The 17,673-nt window shown below is 32.4% G+C and overlaps 2 protein-coding genes across 6 annotated transcripts; one reads left to right on the forward strand and one right to left on the reverse strand.

Annotated features, from left to right (window-relative positions):
• Nucleotides 1-739: 739 nt before the first annotated feature.
• On the reverse strand, nt 740-7,302 carry LOC131643839 (exocyst complex component EXO70A1-like). 5 transcript variants are annotated; one of them, XM_058914172.1, is made up of 13 exons: nt 6,959-7,299; nt 6,633-6,728; nt 3,620-3,825; nt 3,253-3,504; nt 3,026-3,164; nt 2,729-2,941; nt 2,392-2,597; nt 2,006-2,203; nt 1,806-1,905; nt 1,591-1,709; nt 1,351-1,497; nt 1,113-1,248; nt 740-1,027 (listed from the first exon to the last, which is right to left on the reverse strand). In XM_058914172.1, the coding sequence occupies exons 1-12, from the start codon at nt 7,118-7,120 to the stop codon at nt 1,131-1,133; spliced, it is 1,956 nt and encodes a 651-aa protein (XP_058770155.1). In that variant the 5' UTR covers nt 7,121-7,299; the 3' UTR covers nt 740-1,027; nt 1,113-1,130. The 5 variants fall into 5 exon arrangements, with proteins under 5 accessions (XP_058770155.1, XP_058770151.1, XP_058770154.1 ...); XM_058914168.1 differs by having other exon boundaries at nt 1,591-1,905; nt 6,959-7,302; XM_058914171.1 differs by having other exon boundaries at nt 740-1,030; nt 1,591-1,905; nt 6,959-7,302.
• An 8,821-nt stretch (nt 7,303-16,123) lies between these two features.
• On the forward strand, nt 16,124-17,596 carry LOC131643841 (nudix hydrolase 26, chloroplastic-like). Its single transcript, XM_058914174.1, has 6 exons — nt 16,124-16,369; nt 16,442-16,492; nt 16,580-16,672; nt 16,801-16,895; nt 16,999-17,113; nt 17,235-17,596. Exons 1-6 carry the CDS (start codon nt 16,181-16,183, stop codon nt 17,298-17,300), a joined length of 609 nt encoding a protein of 202 aa, XP_058770157.1. The 5' UTR covers nt 16,124-16,180; the 3' UTR covers nt 17,301-17,596.
• Nucleotides 17,597-17,673: the final 77 nt, after the last annotated feature.

A 17,673-nucleotide genomic window follows, 5' to 3' on the forward strand; every position in this document is an offset into this window, starting at 1 on the left:
AAAATGAGCCCAGCCCGGTTACTAATAGGTCATGTGGCCCGATGGGTCGGTCCTTTATTTCTATATTATAGATTTAAATAATATTTAAAATATTCATCAAATCAATATATATATATATATATATATATATATATATATATATATATATATATATATATATATATATATATATATATATATATATATATCCCACAAATATATCTATATAAAAGGCGAGAGAAACTGAATATTATCTTCAATACTTATCAAACTTTTTTTATCTTATAACTATTTCTTTTATTATATCATCTTGAAACATATCTTCATCCACTTTAACTTTTCTTTTTTACTTGAAATATACTTATGCAATTATATCTTAGCTCAATACTTTTTCTCTAAAATCAACTAAAATTATTTTAAAATTTTATTTTTAAAGGGCCAACCCGAAGCATGATTGGCCGGCTTGGCCCGGCCCATAAAAAATATAGGCCCAATGGACTGGGCCAAAAAGATAGGGTTGTGCTTTTTAAAATTTTTTGCGGTCCAACCCACGATAAAATATAGGAGTTGTGGGCCGAGCCCATTTCGACAACTCTACTTATCTCTAATATTCATATTCCATTTGTATTTTGACCTTTAACTTGAGCAACAAATTATGGATTTATTTGTTCACCATATATCAATACTTCCTTGGATCTTCAACATTATTCCTTATAGGCTTCATGAAGAAGTTCTAGTAAGCATAATGGAAACGAACACCGGTTTGAAATCCCTTGTTATTATCATCAAAATAAAAAGTCCTTTGTAACATTTGCGTTGATCCTCAAGACTAATAAAATTTAATACAATAATTACAATCAAATGCTTTGGAGACTCAACTTTCGCAGAAAATCAAACAAACTACTATACAGATAAACTAAAGAAGCAAAAACATTCACCCCTCTTATTAAATCAGTGTCCAAGAGATACAATAATACACAACTCATTTTCATTTCCTAATAATTTCCATAAAAAAATATGCAAGAGATATTCAACCACCAAATGCAACCTGCTAAAGTAACACTAGAGTGAGAAAATAAATAAGAAATTAACTAAATAATATCATCATGAACTAGTTAAAAAGACTTACCTACCTCATTAGCAGTTCAAAATCACCTCTTAGTTTCACTCATGTTTTTTCCTTCAAAAAACTCGCCTAACATTCGATCTAGATCTTCTGCAGTGTATTTTATGTACTTCTGAGGTGTCTTTCCACTCTCGACTAGAGGCCTGTAATTAATTACACATCATTGTAAAATAATATATCTTATACAGTATTTATATATGGAAATGTCATAGTAACATTTGAAGTGAATTTGATCGAGAACGCACCCAAAACGTTTCACGAATGATCGATACGCAGGTAACAAGACTTCCGCAACTGCAAGCCTGAGAGACTCTCGCAGCTCGCTGTCTGGAACTGTCCATTGTGATTGTTTCTGATGAAGTTCCTCAAACATAATATTGAATGTCTTAAACCTGACAACAGTAACACAATGCATAATAGCGTGTCAAAAGGATGAGTATTTTTCTTAAACCGAAAAGTTCATATGGAAGCAACGGAAAAGGTACCTGTCTTTAACAAGTGCTCTTGAAGCACCGCTACTACCTCCAGTTCCACCATCACCGCCTGCAGTATTACTACCACCACCTGATGAGGCAAGTCCCTGGATAGACATGCATTGGAGAATCTGCCAAACAAAAGAATCAAAATTCAGCAATGGTACGAATACGATCCTCCTATGGCGAATTACAACGGTTATTCTTGTAAAGTCGTTAGAAAAGACCTTTGCCCAAGCATTTCTTTTGTATTGATTTGCATGTTGCTGCACAATCCTCCTATGTCTTTGTACCCAATCATCTCCAAGCAAATCCTTGGCTTCCGACCTGGAAAAGATTTGGAGAGTAATAACTTTGAGCCATACGTGTGTAGAATAAAAAACTATGATTCTAAGAAATCAATAAGCAGTATATGGTGAAGACATACCTTCTAACTGATCTGACAATATAATGAATATTGTTCATGAGAAAAAGATGTGTCAATGCCGGGTCTTTATACTGCTTTGATTTACCATCTAGATTGATTTGCAAAGCTTGCATTATTCGCATTGTTACAGTTGCTAGCTGGGAAGAATCATTTCCACCTTCAAACTCTTGGAAAAGTTGCTTCAACGTGGATCGGTAGCTGCAAAGATTTGAAGAATTCTTATCAGCTCAAATATGTGAAGAACTATAATGAAGATCCCAAAAAAAACTATATAGTAAGTAATGACAAATAGCTTCGTAATAAGTGCACATAGAAAGGAATGCTAGAATTAATTTGATGATATGGCTAAAAACATTGTATTAGATAACAACCACAGAAAAACTTACTCAAACAAAAACTTCACATAGTTAATAACGTAGCTAGTCAAAGGATGAACAGTTCCGTCTGTTACTGCAGTCTTTGTAGCATCTTTTTCAACCGCTTCTTCAAAGTCTCCAAAGGTCTCCTGCGCTGTTTGTGCAAGCCGTTTTGTCAAAGCCGTTGCAGCGTCTCTAATTTCGGAGCAAGCTTTGCCTTTAAATAGAGTATCAATCTGCAAATTGTCACGTAAAAAGGTTGAAAGATAACACCGTTGCAATAAACTCACACGTTATGGATTTTGTGAGACCGGTGAACAAGAGATATTGTAGTAAGATTTATGATTTTAAAACTCAAAAGCCATACCTCTGAATGCAGCTCTTGCATTATTTCATACATGTCCAAAAGTACAAATAATTTTTCTGGGGATCTCTTGCTTTTGGCTATTGCGTCTCCAAAGCTAAGTAGCATAGAGACGCTGTTTGTAGTCACCTCGGCAAAACATTGTTCGGCGAGTGAATCAAAGCCTTCAAATATCTGATCACAAACTTTCCTCTCCCCAGCAAACAACAGTTTCACCTGTTCATATATATTTGCAGATTTTAACATCATTGAAAAAAATTATGATGAAAAAACAAAGTACCAATTTCACAATCTTCTTACAGCTATTCGCATGAAATGAATCCAGTTTCCGATTTTAGCTTCTAAAATCTCCCACTGTAGCTTTTGAACATCATCTTTGTTGAGTTTCTCAACTCCAAGTTTTTGGAGGCTTTCTTCCAATACATTAGAACGGGCTTCCCTACACGATAATAATACTAATTAAATTTATACGGAAGTAAAATTTCTCGTTGTCGAAATGTAACAGTCAACTAAACAAAGAGCATTACCTGTATATTTTGAGTAACTGTGATCGGTGACCGGCTTCAATCATTTGCTGAGCTAAATCATGTAGTAGTGGCAAAATTCTTGGTGGTATAAGGACGGGAGGTGTGTATACAACAGCATCAGCATTATTGTTGTGAGAATCAGCATGGTGATTGGACTTGCCATTATGTTCACCCTCATGACCAGGCGATCCTGACGAAGGTCGCATTGAGTTTGGAAGACAATCAAAGAGGCGCTCGGGTTCCACAGGTTTGCTATCACACAGGACAAGAAAAATTGAGGGTCCGTTTAACTATTGATGCTATACAAGTAAATTAACTTTCATCAAACATACCAAAAGATGAACACCAAAATGCACAACAAACAAACCTGTAAGATGATAATAGCTGATTAAACTCGTCCTGTAGCTTAGAAATAGCTTTTGTTAGCAAACTACTGGCATGGCTGACAACACCATCACTATTCCTAAAACTGTTTTTAGTGCCAAAAAACTGAATGTTGCTTCTCAACTTGGCAATTGCTTCAAGATAGTTTTCTAGGTCTTCGTGTGGCCCTTTGAGTATTTTGTTCTCTGCCTGTTAATAGATCAATGAAAACATCAACAATGACATTGTGTATGTACCGTGGTGCAACGGTGGGGGCATTAAGAGAGAAATAAAAAAGATAACATTTATAGGTATATAAAATCCTACAAAAATAAGACATGTCCTGAAACTGCATCATATGGAACTAAAGTATTTAAGTATGATGTGAATAGAGTCATTTGAAGCGCTTCACAGTTACAAGGTAGGAAAAGAAAACCCACGGTATGTGAAGAAAAAAGGAAGACACAAAAACTAATGTAACTAAAATGAAGGTAATTCTTAGAATTTGGGCGTTAGGCCAAACTCAACCCAAAAACTAGCTCAAGAGGTAAACAATGTCTGAGCCTAATAAGGACTAAATTGGCTATATAACCTGTCGATGTGGGATCTCAACAAACCCCTTTACGCTCCAGACTAGATATCTGAAGCATAAACAAATGCAGGTGGTCCAATAACAGAGATCTTAAAACACCGCCTGCGACCCAAATAACAAAACTATGGTGACTTAGAATTTGGACTTAGGCCTAACTTCTCGATGGATAGAAATGTATCTTGAAATTTATCGAATTAAACTAATACTTTTCTCACTGTTTAACTTTGTATGAGAAGTCTAGTAGTAAACTCCATCCGTCCCAAAATATAAGCAAAAAAACACATTTTTCTTGTCCTAAAATATAAGAAAAAAATCGACTTATATCTTTTTCAAGTCAAAATTAATTTCAAACTGTATTAAATTTACTCTCTCTCTTTTTCTACATTACCAATAACCAATCAAAATTGTTTTTGCATCTTCCTATGAAACTTTTTTCATGAAAAACAAAAAGTCTTGATTCAAATGATTATGTTTTCAATTTCTTAGTAAGTGTGGTTTTTATTTTTTTTCTCTTATATTTTTCAAATAATCATCTAGCCTCTATCAATTAAGTTTGGTCAAGTTTAACCTCGACCAAACCAGTCTCGATCGATCCTATGACCACTTATGATTTTACTTTTGGCAATTAAGCAACTTAAACTTTAAGAAGTGGCAAATAACTCCTGGCAGTTTCAGTTTTGACAACCAACCATATTTGTTACTTATTTGAAACCAGATGGATTAATTACCAATTATTAAAGTCGGAATTTTTAAGTGGTTTAATACTCAATTCATGAGGAATACTAAGAACGTACGGAAAATTTGAGTGGGCTAGTTGTCAAAACCGGAACCACTTGTGTGAGTCAAAGTTAAAAGGGGTATTTGCATTTCTATCATTAAATAATTACAATGGTTGTGATCACCGTCTTAATGACGAAAAATGAAAGCTTGGAGCAGAGAATTACAGAAGGGCATAGGTTAGAATTTAAAGAATTCATTCCCAAATAACATAATCTATAAAGATGACAACTGGTGAATGTTCATTACAAAATATTGACAAATAAAATTTCTGAAGTAGAAATCCAAATCGTGAATGAGATCAAGAAAAGAGATTTAGTTTTCTTCCAGGCAAAACTAAATTACATTTTAATGAAAAAACCAGTCATGTTGTTAAGAGTCCCACATCGGACAGTCTAGTCCTGGGCGTGAGGGGGTGTGTTAAGAGTCCCACATCGGACAATATATGGCCTGAACATGTCCTTATAAGTGGGGGCAATCCTCACCCTACAAGCCGGTTTTGTAGGGTTGAGTTAGGCCCAACCACATTTCTTAACATGGTATCAGAGCCTGGTTTAAGATCCGGTGGGTCACCTTCTATGGTTTCCTCTATCGGGCCACCCACCATTTATTTCCACGCTCCAGTCCTGGGCGTGAGGGGGTGTGTTAAGAGTCCCACATCGGACAATATATGACCTGAACATGTCCTTATAAGTGGGGGCAATCCTCACCCTACAATCCTCACCCTATAAGTGGGGACTCTTAACACATGTTGATCAAACGATGCTAGAGTCAGGCCTTCACATTTGCAAATTCCAATTGGTCAAAAAATACAACAGACAAGCATGATTTTGGTAAAATATAATCTTGGAAAGAAAGCTTAAATGATAGTAAGCAGACTTGCGGGAACAAGAAAATTGCGTCATGCATTAAAAATAGTTATAAATGCTTTTTTCTTCTCCATTTTAAAAATAAACCGCTGTAACTAGAGTATTTGATCTTAGGCTTGAGACCTAATAGTGTGCTCCTCTCAAGGTATCAAGTTCGAATCCATCTGGTTCTAACAATTCTTGTGTTTGGCTAGTCCATACAGAGTTAGCCTATGGCTTTGATTGGGTCCCCGCTATTGAACAGTGGGATCGGTCCTCTGAATTAGTTAGTCCTAGGACCAGATACGGAGTTTCAAAAAAAAATTAGCCATTGACCCCTACTAGGCCCATCAAGGTATCCACAAAGTTAAGGCTGTTTGGGCCTGCTGAAGGACTAATGCCCAGGTTGGCATCGAGAAATCTAGTTTATTCATACAAGATTGAGATGTCTCCCAACTAGATGAGATCATTCAGCAATAGAACTTAGATTTTTTTCCTGAGAAAGAGTCATATTACAAACTCTCTAATACCAAGTTAATAAAAGATAATTGTTTTAACCTGACCTAACATTATTTTTTATAACAGAACCTAAACTAACATTAACAATACCCTTTATCCTTTTGAGATTGACACTGAACAGAGAATTTGACTTTTGTACTTTGAATTTATCAACAACAATTATTAACTTAATGGAAATAAACAAAAAAGCTATTTTGTGAGTAACAGATCAAGGGGGTTTGAACCATGTAGCACATAATCAGCATAGAAAGCAGTAAAACAATGATTACAACAGAACTAACCTGACGATACTGATCAAAGTGGGACAATATAATCTCAGCAGCCTTCAAAGTCTTGTCAATATTCTCATGAGCTTGCCTAATAGAATGTGTCCTAATCTGAACACCCAAATGAAGAAAAAAAAAATATATCAAATTTTATAAACTACATCCATAAATTCACAAAACTCCCTTCAGATCCCTAATTACAAAACCCAAAATTCCATTGCTACTTGACCAAGTCAAAGACAGGTCAATTCAATTCAACAAAAACCCAAATCTCAAAATCCAAACTTGAAACAAACAAAAAAAGGTGAAATCAAAAAGATGGAATTTGTTATTGAGTTGACCTGAGTTGGACGCATGGCAGCTTCAAGGGTGGATAAACGGTGGTCAAAGGAACCGAGAATGGTGACAACGTTGTCTGTAATGGTCTGGCTCTTTTGAAGAGACTCTCTCATGATGGCTGCTTTTTCACTCAGCAAATCAGTTCCAACCATTGCTATTCCCATCTTCTTGTTTGTCTTGTTCGTGTTGTGATTTGTTTCAGACAGAGGAAAATAAGGAAAATGAAGGAAACTACAAGACAAGTTATGTTACTGTTGGTAGAGTTTTCGATTTGGTCGTAGCTGTGTCTGTAATGTTGTGATGTTAGAATGTTGGAAAGTGGGTCCCACACTCGTTTTGGGATTTGGTAGACTCAAACTACCTCCTCTTTCCTTCCTTTGACAGAGTGTCTCTTTTTCTTTTTAATAAAAATTCTTCTTTTCTCTTTGGATAATTAATTACTACTAATCATTTGTAATAGACAAATGGTGAAATGGGTGTATTTTTTTAATTAAATAAAAATATATAATTTTTTGTTTGATGAGTGAAATTATTGTTGAATTACTTCAGTGGCATATTAATATATATGAGAGTATAAATAGAGAATTCACAAACTTTCTAAATAAATAAAAAGATATTGATATTTTTCTTAAATAGTTTAATTGTGGGGATTTTTCTCTTTAATAAAAATTCTTCTTTTCTCTTTGGATAATTAATTACTACTAATCATTTGTAATAGACAAATGGTGAAATGGGTGTATTTTTTTAATTAAATAAAAATATATAATTTTTTGTTTGATGAGTGAAATTATTGTTGAATTACTTCAGTGGCATATTAATATATATGAGAGTATAAATAGAGAATTCACAAACTTTCTAAATAAATAAAAAGATATTGATATTTTTCTTAAATAGTTTAATTGTGGGGATTTTTCTCTTTAATAAAAATTCTTCTTTTCTCTTTGGATAATTAATTACTACTAATCATTTGTAATAGACAAATGGTGAAATGGGTGTATTTTTTTAATTAAATAAAAATATATAATTTTTTGTTTGATGAGTGAAATTATTGTTGAATAACTTCAGTGGCATATTAATATATATGAGAGTATAAATAGAGAATTCACAAACTTTCTAAATAAATAAAAAGATATTGATATTTTTCTTAAATAGTTTAATTGTGGGGATTTTTTAAATAAAAATATGGCTTAATTAGATAATATGTTCCTATGAGTTTATAAGTTTTTTTTTAGTTTCTGTATTTTTTTTGTAAAAAAAATCTTAAATATTAAAATTCATTTGATTTTTGTTTTTGGCGTTAATTTTCCGTTAAAAAAAATGCAATGTGATAAATGTTTCTGATGTGACACTGGTATTTTGGCATGGATGACAAAATTCAAAAAATTAATTTATAAATTTATCTTCTTCTTTTTCATTCCACCTCCAACCTCTATTTTTTTTCTCATCTTCAAACTCCAACCTCCATTTTTCATTCGAACCTCTATTTTTTCCTCATCTTCAATCTTCATTTTTCCTCATCTCCAACCTTCAACCTCCATTTTATTCTCATTTCCAACCTTTATTTATAACCTCTAACCTTTATCTTCAATCTTCATCTTCAACCTCTAACCTTTACCTCCAACCTATATTCCAATCTTCATCTTCAACCTCCAACCTCTATCTCCAAACTACATGTTCAATCTCCAACCTCTGTCTTTAATCTCTATTTGATGATGAATTATTATACTTTTGCTACAAATTTTAACTTTATGATCATGAAAAGAACTAATATATTTGCAATGAACATTACTTTCGTACTTGACATGGTACTTTCATGGAGTACTTTAGCAACAATTGATTAGTTTTCTTTCCAATTTGAATATTATAAGTATTTGGTTTGTGTTAGATATAATTATGCAACTTTGCTATGATGTGCAATATTAAAGACAAAGCACTTCCAATGGAGGTTCGAGATGGATGATGGTGATAAGAAAAAATGAAGGTTGGAGATGAGAATAAAATGGAGGTTGGAGATGAGGAAAAATGAAGGTTGAAGAAGGTGGTTGGAAATGAAAAAAATTGAGGTTGGAGGCTGGAGATGAAGAAAAAATGGAAGTTGGGAGTTGGAGAAGAAGAAAAAATGAAGGTTGAAAATGAAAAATTGGAGGTTGGAGAAGAAAAAAAATGAAGGTTGGAAGTCAAAAAATGGAGGTTGGAGATGAGAAAAAAATAGAGGTTAGAGGTTGAAGATGAGAAAAATATGGAGGTTGGAGATGAGAAAAAATGGAGATTAGATGTTGGAAATAGATTGATGAAAAAGAAGATGAATTTGTAAAATTAATTTTTTGGATTTCGCCATCCCAAGACACATCATTGGACCTAGGGGTGGACAACGGGCGGGTTCGGGCTCAAAATGTCTATCCGATTCAACCCGCGATTTGATTATACTGGCCCATTTCCGCCTGTTTTTCATTTCGGTTTGTACGGGTTATATGATTTTCGGGTTGCGGGTTTTCGGATGGGTATTTGCAGGTTAAATCTGAAGCAAACAACCAAAATTTTGAACGAAATACATAATAAAAAAATTTAGTTTTAGAATATAGAAAATGAAAGACTAGGATAATCAATTTTAGATATGCATGAACAGCTAAAAAATTACTACTGAAAATAATAATATAAAAGATTTAAAATAGAGATCTGGAAAAAAAACGAAGAGGCGAAAAGAGGATGTGGGAAGAAGTCAAGAAATATAGTTATATTCTTGTTAGTGTAATTTTATTTGGTGACGTCTCTAGTATAAGCTTCAACTTCTGTGAAGTATAAAGAAAGAAATCAAAGGGAGTTCATAGAGCATGTTGGCACTGTTGAAAGAGAAAGAGAGAACAAAAGAAATTTGATAAAGAATGAGAAATTGATGTTCATCTGATAGGATTTTAAAATAGAATAGCATTATGAAAAGAATAAAATAATAATAATAAGGTAAAAGTAATGATGGTGGAAGCTATATGATGATATGCATCAATATAATCTAATATAATATTCCATAAATACACTCATTATATGCTAAAAATAGGGCTAGGTGCGCAGTAATATATTGTATAATATTTTTCTGTGCATTAATATAATATACCATAACCATGTAATCATGTGAATCCGAATTTCAAATCCAGTCACCCGTTTAACAAAACCGACCCGCCCATCTAATCAATAATAGCTTCGGTTTGTGCGGATTGAAACGGATAGCGGGTTTCTGTCCACCCCTAATTGGTGCCCCATCACAAATATTTGCCACGTTGCCTTTTTTTAACAGAAAGTTGACGTTCCGGACGAAAACCAAATTGATTTTAATATTTAAGGACTTTTTCACAAACATAAAAGATATATAGACGAAAAACAAAAACTCTCCAACTTACAGTGACAAGTTAACTATTTAAGTCTAAAAATATTGACATTTAATATAGGGTAAATAGTTTTTTCACCCCAGCCATATAGGCAATATTTGAAAAATCCCTCTGTAAAAAAAAATTGCATGGGTTACCCTAACATTTGAAGATTCTCTCATTTTTTTACCTTCATTACATCCGGTCGGTAAAAAAACTGACGTGGCATATTTTTTTTATTTTTTTCTAATGATGTGGATGGTCCATGTGGCTTATTATATTATTTATTTGGTAATTTTAATGTCATGTAGGCATAGCATTTTATATTATATTTTTGATTGATATGTGAAAACATGTTAAATTCTAAAAACATTGTGGAAGGTAGGAGTTAAACCCACTCCCATGTAATAGCACTCATCCACTAGGCTAATAGGATAATTATGTTTCTTTAACAAATTTAAGGATTCTTATTGTATAAATTACTGTAATTTAAATTTATTAAACTTGAATATTTAATAAACTTAATATTTAATTACTGTAATTTAATTTGATTAAACTTTATAATTTAATAAATTTAATATTTAATTACTGTAATTTTATTTTATTATTTAATAAATTTTATTACTGTAGCTTAATATTTATTAAACTAAATATTTAATAAACTTAATATTTAATTACTGTAATTTAATTTAACTAAACTTTATTATTTAATAAACTTTATGACTGTAACTTAATATTTATTAAACAAAATATTTAATAAATTTAATATTTAATTACTGTAATTTAATTTCATTAAAATTAATAAACTTAAAAATTAAAATCAGTGTGAGGGCCTAAAATCCTAAACCCTAATCCATAAACCTTATACCAAGTAAAATCAATCTTTTTCTTTAAAAAATTTTTGAAAAATTATCACAATTCACGACATCTTGTGTTTGAAGTCAGTTGGATAATCAAGAAAAGTTACGACATACCAATAAGCCTAACAACTTTAGGTGGTCTCCTTATCCTATTTACCTTTCCAAATTGAATTTTAACTTTATTTGAAGCATCATTCACCACTGTGTGCGCTCCCTATAAGGTTAGTTGTGGGAAAAGTAATAGGATGAGTATTGCGAAGTTTAAAAGGTATTTATTGTATAAGAATTGATTTGATTTGGGAAGACCTTGTAATTTTATTGATCAGCTAGCTTTTAGTATGTATATATGTTTGATTTGGGTTCTTTTAAACTCCTTTCATGGAACATGTCACAAAATGTTCCCTCTTAATTAGTTTGTTTGTATTTAAGTATATGACTTGTTGGACCTCATTATAAAATATAGGTTTTAAAATGTCAACAAGTTCTTGAGAGATATGATACATGGTCTAATAGTTTAGTAATTAATGATGTATTTATGACCATTATTTCCTTAAGTGGATCAATTAGCACAACTCCAACAGTAAAGGGGAAGACGCGATTTTATGTATTCCACAAACATTTATTTGTAGTATTCCTATTATTTATAGAGGTTTGTCTAATCTTGTTGGCCTAAACTCCTCGTAGATGATGGTGATGGTTGATCCATGTTGTTAAGGAATTTTACATACCACATGGACATAAATCAAGCGCAGTCTTGAGTAATTATTAGAATTTCCAATGGTATTGGTCACATTGTCTCACTATGAATGCCAAATTTGATTTTAAAATGTAAAATTTAGTCTAGGATCCACTAATAGCTTTAAAAAGTGATTTATTGTCTTCAGGTAATTACACTAAGGAAAAAAATGCATTCCTCAACTGTGGGTTTCTTACCTATTAAAAAGTACTAATTATGGTGTATGGGGGCTTTGAGATATTATCCTAAGAAATACATTAAAAATAATGTGAAGAAGATAAAGTGTGAAAAGTAGCTTGATTTATTGATTGAATGTGTCACATAACTTACAAGTTATGGTATTATAGAGGAATATGTCTTAGTGTCCATGTAATTAAGGCCTACATAAATGGTGTCCCATTCAACTATTTATGTGGGAATTGTGTGGTGTTCCCTCTACTTTGAGATATATGGCGCCCCATATTTAACTTTTTTTGTCTTATATTTATCAGCATGTTATGTCGACTATATACCTTGTGCACGACTTTTCTAGGTCATAGTTTCACAATCTTTGTCCCTTTCAGTTAGTGTCACTATTAACATAAAACATGGTTATCAAGCTCAATTTCTTAGCCTACTATGTTTTGAACGAGTATAGAGTTGTGGAGACCACAATAGACCTCAATATACTTGAGCAAAGATTCAGTTGACTTATGTTTAGTTGTGTTTATATTCTTTGACGTATTATTGGCTGAAGAACATTCGTCTAACCCTAACATTATATGTCAGTCGATTTTGGATGTCACCTTAATTATTTTTAGGTGTAAATTTTATTTTCAAGATGAATAAATCCCCATATATTTACAAAACTATAAAGTTTAGTATTTCATCTTATAGAAAATATAGACATTACATATCTAAAAAAACAGTGACACTTTTGAATGCTACAAAATTGTGTACATAATTTTAGTTATAATTGTTGAGTCAACATGTATTTTGAAATGATTGTTTTAAGTATATTCAACACATTTTCAAAATCCCTTTGTAAAAAATAAATTTAAAATTTAATTTCAAAGTCCATATTTTCATTTAATCTTAAACTCTTAGTAAAGTCACATTTTCACATTTCAAATACATTATGATTCTCAACAAAATTTAATCTATAAATAAATATTTTCATTACTTGCGTATCTATTTTCAGTTTCAAAAATTAGAGTTTGAGCTCTAACACATTTAAGGAAGCATTGAGACTTCAAAAACACGTGTTTATGAATAATTTAAGACTCAAGGTCGAGAAGTATATTGAGGTTGAACAAGTTATAGAGTCAAAGGCAAATGAAGACTTTCGGTACACTCGATATAAGGAAGAATGAAATACATGACATACTTGTTAGACTTGTAAAAGGGAGAAGGAAATGTTACAATCTTCTAAACTATGAAGGTACAAGGAGAGGGGTCAGTCAAATTATCAACTGAACCCCAATCTTCTTTGATCTAAAGAGTCGCGATATGACAATCTTTTGTCCTTAGTCGAGGTTGGGTTAATATCCTGACCATTGACGCCATAATTAGCTTCTCGTATCATGATACATTAGTGAATATGTGAAGAGGTTTTAACTAGAACATAAATGAAAATTAATGAAGATTAAATTAATCAACAACTTCTGAGAGTATGTTGCAAGTTGCTTTAGAGAATTCAAATAAGATTGATTCTAGCCTTTGTTTCTAAAAATACTTATTGGATACGACCAATAAAGAAAAAAAATAGAAGTATAGTTGACTCAATTTGATTAGACTATTTTATAACTTCAACATATTTTTTAGGAGGAACAATCTTAAGTTCAAAATGTAAGGAAACCCTATTTTCTTCCAATATATAAATTTGGTATTAAATTTAAGAAGTTAAAAATATGAAAGTGGCAGCCTCTGTTCGTAAAATTTGTGGTAAATGTCGATTGATCTGTAGACGAGATCGACTTATAGTAATTTGTTCCAATCCAAAACATAAACAAAGATAAGGATAATATTAAAAGAAAAAAAGGGCTTTCTATTAATAAGATTTTTTGTTTGAATTTTAATAGAATTCAAATAAAAAAATCTTATTAATATTCCATTTTGTTAAGTACTAAATCATAAAAATCTAAAAATTTAGATTCTATATTCCAATCTAGTCTTTAGTTCTAAGTATTCTAATAACTAGAATTGCTTGATATTTAAAAAATGAATGGTATTCTATATTAATGGAATTATAAAACACAAGAGAATAACTAGTTAGAAAATAATAAAGAATCCTTTTTTTTACATGAAATAGATATATCCATATATTCCGGACTTATATTTTATTTAAATAAATTTAAAAATGGCAAAATCTATATTAAAATTTGGTTCCCGTAAAACTGCACGTATTAGTTTGCGTAATTATCCTCGTAAAATATCAAAGGGGATAATCAATTCTTATTTTTGTTTTCATCTTTTTATTTATTCCCACAAAAACCTTTTTAGGTGAATTAAAAGTTTAAAATGAATCAAAGCAAATTGATCGAACAAATTTAAAAAAATTTATTCTATTTATTTTTTATGGACATGTTAACAAAAAAACAAAAATAAAAGGCTAAAAAATGAATAAAAAAACCAAGCGTGAAAATGCTCGGAAAAATAAAATGAACATACTAAAATAATCAGCGCGAAATATACTTTCGGAAAACACACAGGTTTTGATCAAATTTTGCAGTAAAAATACCCACTTAAAAAGACCTTAACATGTAAAAATGTGACTGCAAAAAGAGTCGAAAAAATAAAACGAGCACGCCAGGTTCACCAACAGATAAACCAATGGAATTTGAAAAAGAAAAATGGTGTGAGTTCCATCGAACGACTCACCATAACACTAAGGAATGTAGTATCCTACAATATTTGATCAATTAACTTATTCAATCAAGTGAGTTGGGGAAGTACATCAAAAAAAAATTGGAGCGAGCACGACAACTACAACATGTCCAAAATTTTACATACCCCACCCTCACGCATGCATATTAGCCTTTTAAAAGGAGAATGGAAAGGCATAATGCAGTATACGAAAAGAGCACAATAGGAATGATAAATTGCATTACTAGTGGTTTTATATGGAGAAGAACTACTAAATTGTCACGAAACAGATACTTGATATTTATCCTAACACGCACGTTCGCCAAAACATAAAACTTTGAAAGAATATCTTCCTGTTATGTTTCCTATTAAGGACTTGGAAGGAGTACAACCGCACAAGGAAAGCCAATGGAATCCACAACCATTTTTTTAAACCTTATTGGTCTACCTGTTGGTGGCCTATTAAGAAGTTGGATATGGTGTAATTTTTCAAGGATATTCTCTGACCATGAGGAAGACCATCTTCCTTCTTAAATCAAATAAGTATCGGTAAATCACGATAACTTGACCAATGTTTTTCCGTTTAAAAAATTCAAGAAGATGAAATTGTCTAACCAAATCACCTGATCATATTAAGGATTCTAATTAGGATCTTCGGGAATGCAAGTTCAAGTTAGAGGGTCTACATAACTCCGTACAACATTATGGGAACAAGATAACATAAAAAGATATACGTAAAATACATGATTATTAACCCTAAAACTGTTTAGGGCCGCACATAATGCACAAAAAAAGGCACAGAGACCCCATACAAGATAAATGTGAAACAACAAGGAAAGAGATAGGTGAACATTGCTTCCTAGACAATTCAAATGAACAAAGTTGTGAAGCCTATTCTTAACATCTGTTTCCATCTAACGGTCGGTCGCATTTCACGCTCACACGTGGATTCAATTGCTAACTATCTCTTCTATTTAAAGAGATGATCACACCATTTCTCAAGTATTAAATCTTTTCCCTATTCAAACTACACTCTTACTCCTTTATTTACATCAGCGTTGAAGTGCTAACTCTGCAAATTTGCACCTCTCTCCACCGGATCGGAGCTTTGAACCACCGCATTGACAAACTAGTTTAACCTCCCTAACCACCATTTAATTCTGAAGAATAACATAAACCTTCCCCTCCCAAGTTAAAATCTACCACCTCCTCTCTTAATCACTATTTCAATATAGCTTTTTTTTCCACTTAAACCAAATCTTCAATTAAAAAATACATACATAGAGGGACATATTACAATTTTTGCAGGGGTAAAAAGCAAAACTCAAAAGTAGATTTTGAAAGACCATATAAGCTTAAGCCCAAACCAAAAAGCTTTGTTTTTCACGTTTGGCCGGACAGTGTCTTCCTTGCTTTACTGTAATAATGGCTTTATGCCGATTCGCTTATTCTCCTGTCAACCATATTCATTTCCCGAAATACCCTCCCAAACACATCAAATTCCCCTCCCTGCCACTTTCTGCACTCTCCTTTTCTGTGACATCAACAATGGAAGCTCCTCCTGAAGGCTACCGCAGAAACGTTGGAATCTGTCTCTTCAATAACAACAAAAAGGTTCAATCTTTCTCTCTCTCTCGCTCTCTAGAAAGCTTAACATGAATAATTTTAACGGTTTCTGCTATGTAGGTTTTCGCGGCTTCAAGGCTGGATATTCCCAATTCATGGCAAATGCCCCAGGTAGAAATAAATGGATAAAGTTAGGATTTTTCTTATTGCAATGTGTTAATTTGGTGAAATGAATGATGAATATAATAAACCTTGTAGGGTGGTATTGATGAAGGTGAGGATCCGAGAAATGCTGCTATTAGGGAATTAAGAGAAGAAACTGGAGTTAGTTCAGCAGAAGTAATTGCAGAGGTACAAATTTTTTATTTTAATTCACTGATACAACATCGACACTTGTGATTACGTGTCGTGTCATGTTTCTGGTGTCATAGGTGGAAAATCCAAATAAGGATTTTTATCTTTGGTGGCTTTTGTTGTAGGCACCTTTTTGGTTTACTTATGACTTCCCACCAAAAGTGAGGGAGAGATTAAATATTCAGTGGGGAACTGATTGGAAGGGGCAGGCACAAAAATGGTAATAATTTGAATATGTTCAACTAAATTATATAATGTGAAAGGGTATTATTGTTATTGGAAAGGCATGAAATAATGGATACCTTACAATATGATATATGCAGGTTTCTTTTTAAGTTCACTGGGCAAGATCAAGAAATCAATCTCTTGGGTGATGGTACTGAGAAACCTGAGTTTGGGGAATGGTCTTGGATATCAGCAGAACAAGTAATTGATCTTGTGAGTATATGTGATAATGGTTCTCATCATGACAGCATTTTTAATACCCGCATGAAACCAATTAAGATTTGGTGTTGCACAGAATGTAAAACACATGACTTGGCTTATCTTCTCTGTGCAGGCAGTGGATTTCAAGAAGCCTGTCTACAGGGAAGTGCTTGCTGCATTTGCTCCACATCTCCAGTAATCTCGTATCTGTTGAAAATGTTATGGCTAAAAAGTGAGAGTTGTCGTGTATAATTATGCGGGTTGCTTTAAAATAATGTACCGCATTCGCAGATAACTACTGATACAAATATTCTCCTTTTCTCCTCTTGGCAACATAGATGAGGGATATTTACTGTATTTATATGGATCTGTCAATTTTTGTTTTAATATGATACATGGTTATTACATATCAGAAAGTGTATGAGAACGATTTTGTCATGACTTAACCTACAGATCCTAAGTCCCCTTGGGGACTCAATATTTTGATCATTTTTACACAGGAGACTTTTTTTGTATACAAATGTCTTCGGAGAAGTTAATTTACGTGGCACTGAAAACTTTGATGTGTTTTC

This window comes from Vicia villosa, linkage group LG1 (assembly GCF_029867415.1).
Source record: "Vicia villosa cultivar HV-30 ecotype Madison, WI linkage group LG1, Vvil1.0, whole genome shotgun sequence".
Lineage (NCBI taxonomy): Eukaryota > Viridiplantae > Streptophyta > Magnoliopsida > Fabales > Fabaceae > Vicia > Vicia villosa.

What these genes read in the sequence shown, in the direction of transcription:
- LOC131643841 (XM_058914174.1), top strand. Translation starts at nt 16,181, where the DNA reads ATGGCTTTATGCCGATTCGCTTATTCTCCTGTCAACCATATTCATTTC. An exon ending in TCTTCAATAACAACAAAAAG is followed by an intron (nt 16,370 to 16,441) that starts GTTCAATCTTTC and finishes TCTGCTATGTAG; the next exon opens with GTTTTCGCGGCTTCAAGGCT. An exon ending in AAGGGGCAGGCACAAAAATG is followed by an intron (nt 16,896 to 16,998) that starts GTAATAATTTGA and finishes TGATATATGCAG; the next exon opens with GTTTCTTTTTAAGTTCACTG.
- LOC131643839 (XM_058914168.1), bottom strand. Translation starts at nt 7,120, where the DNA reads ATGGGAATAGCAATGGTTGGAACTGATTTGCTGAGTGAAAAAGCAGCC. An exon ending in CAGTTACTCAAAATATACAG is followed by an intron (nt 3,165 to 3,252) that starts GTAATGCTCTTT and finishes ATTATCGTGTAG; the next exon opens with GGAAGCCCGTTCTAATGTAT. An exon ending in AGAGCACTTGTTAAAGACAG is followed by an intron (nt 1,498 to 1,590) that starts GTACCTTTTCCG and finishes TACTGTTGTCAG; the next exon opens with GTTTAAGACATTCAATATTA.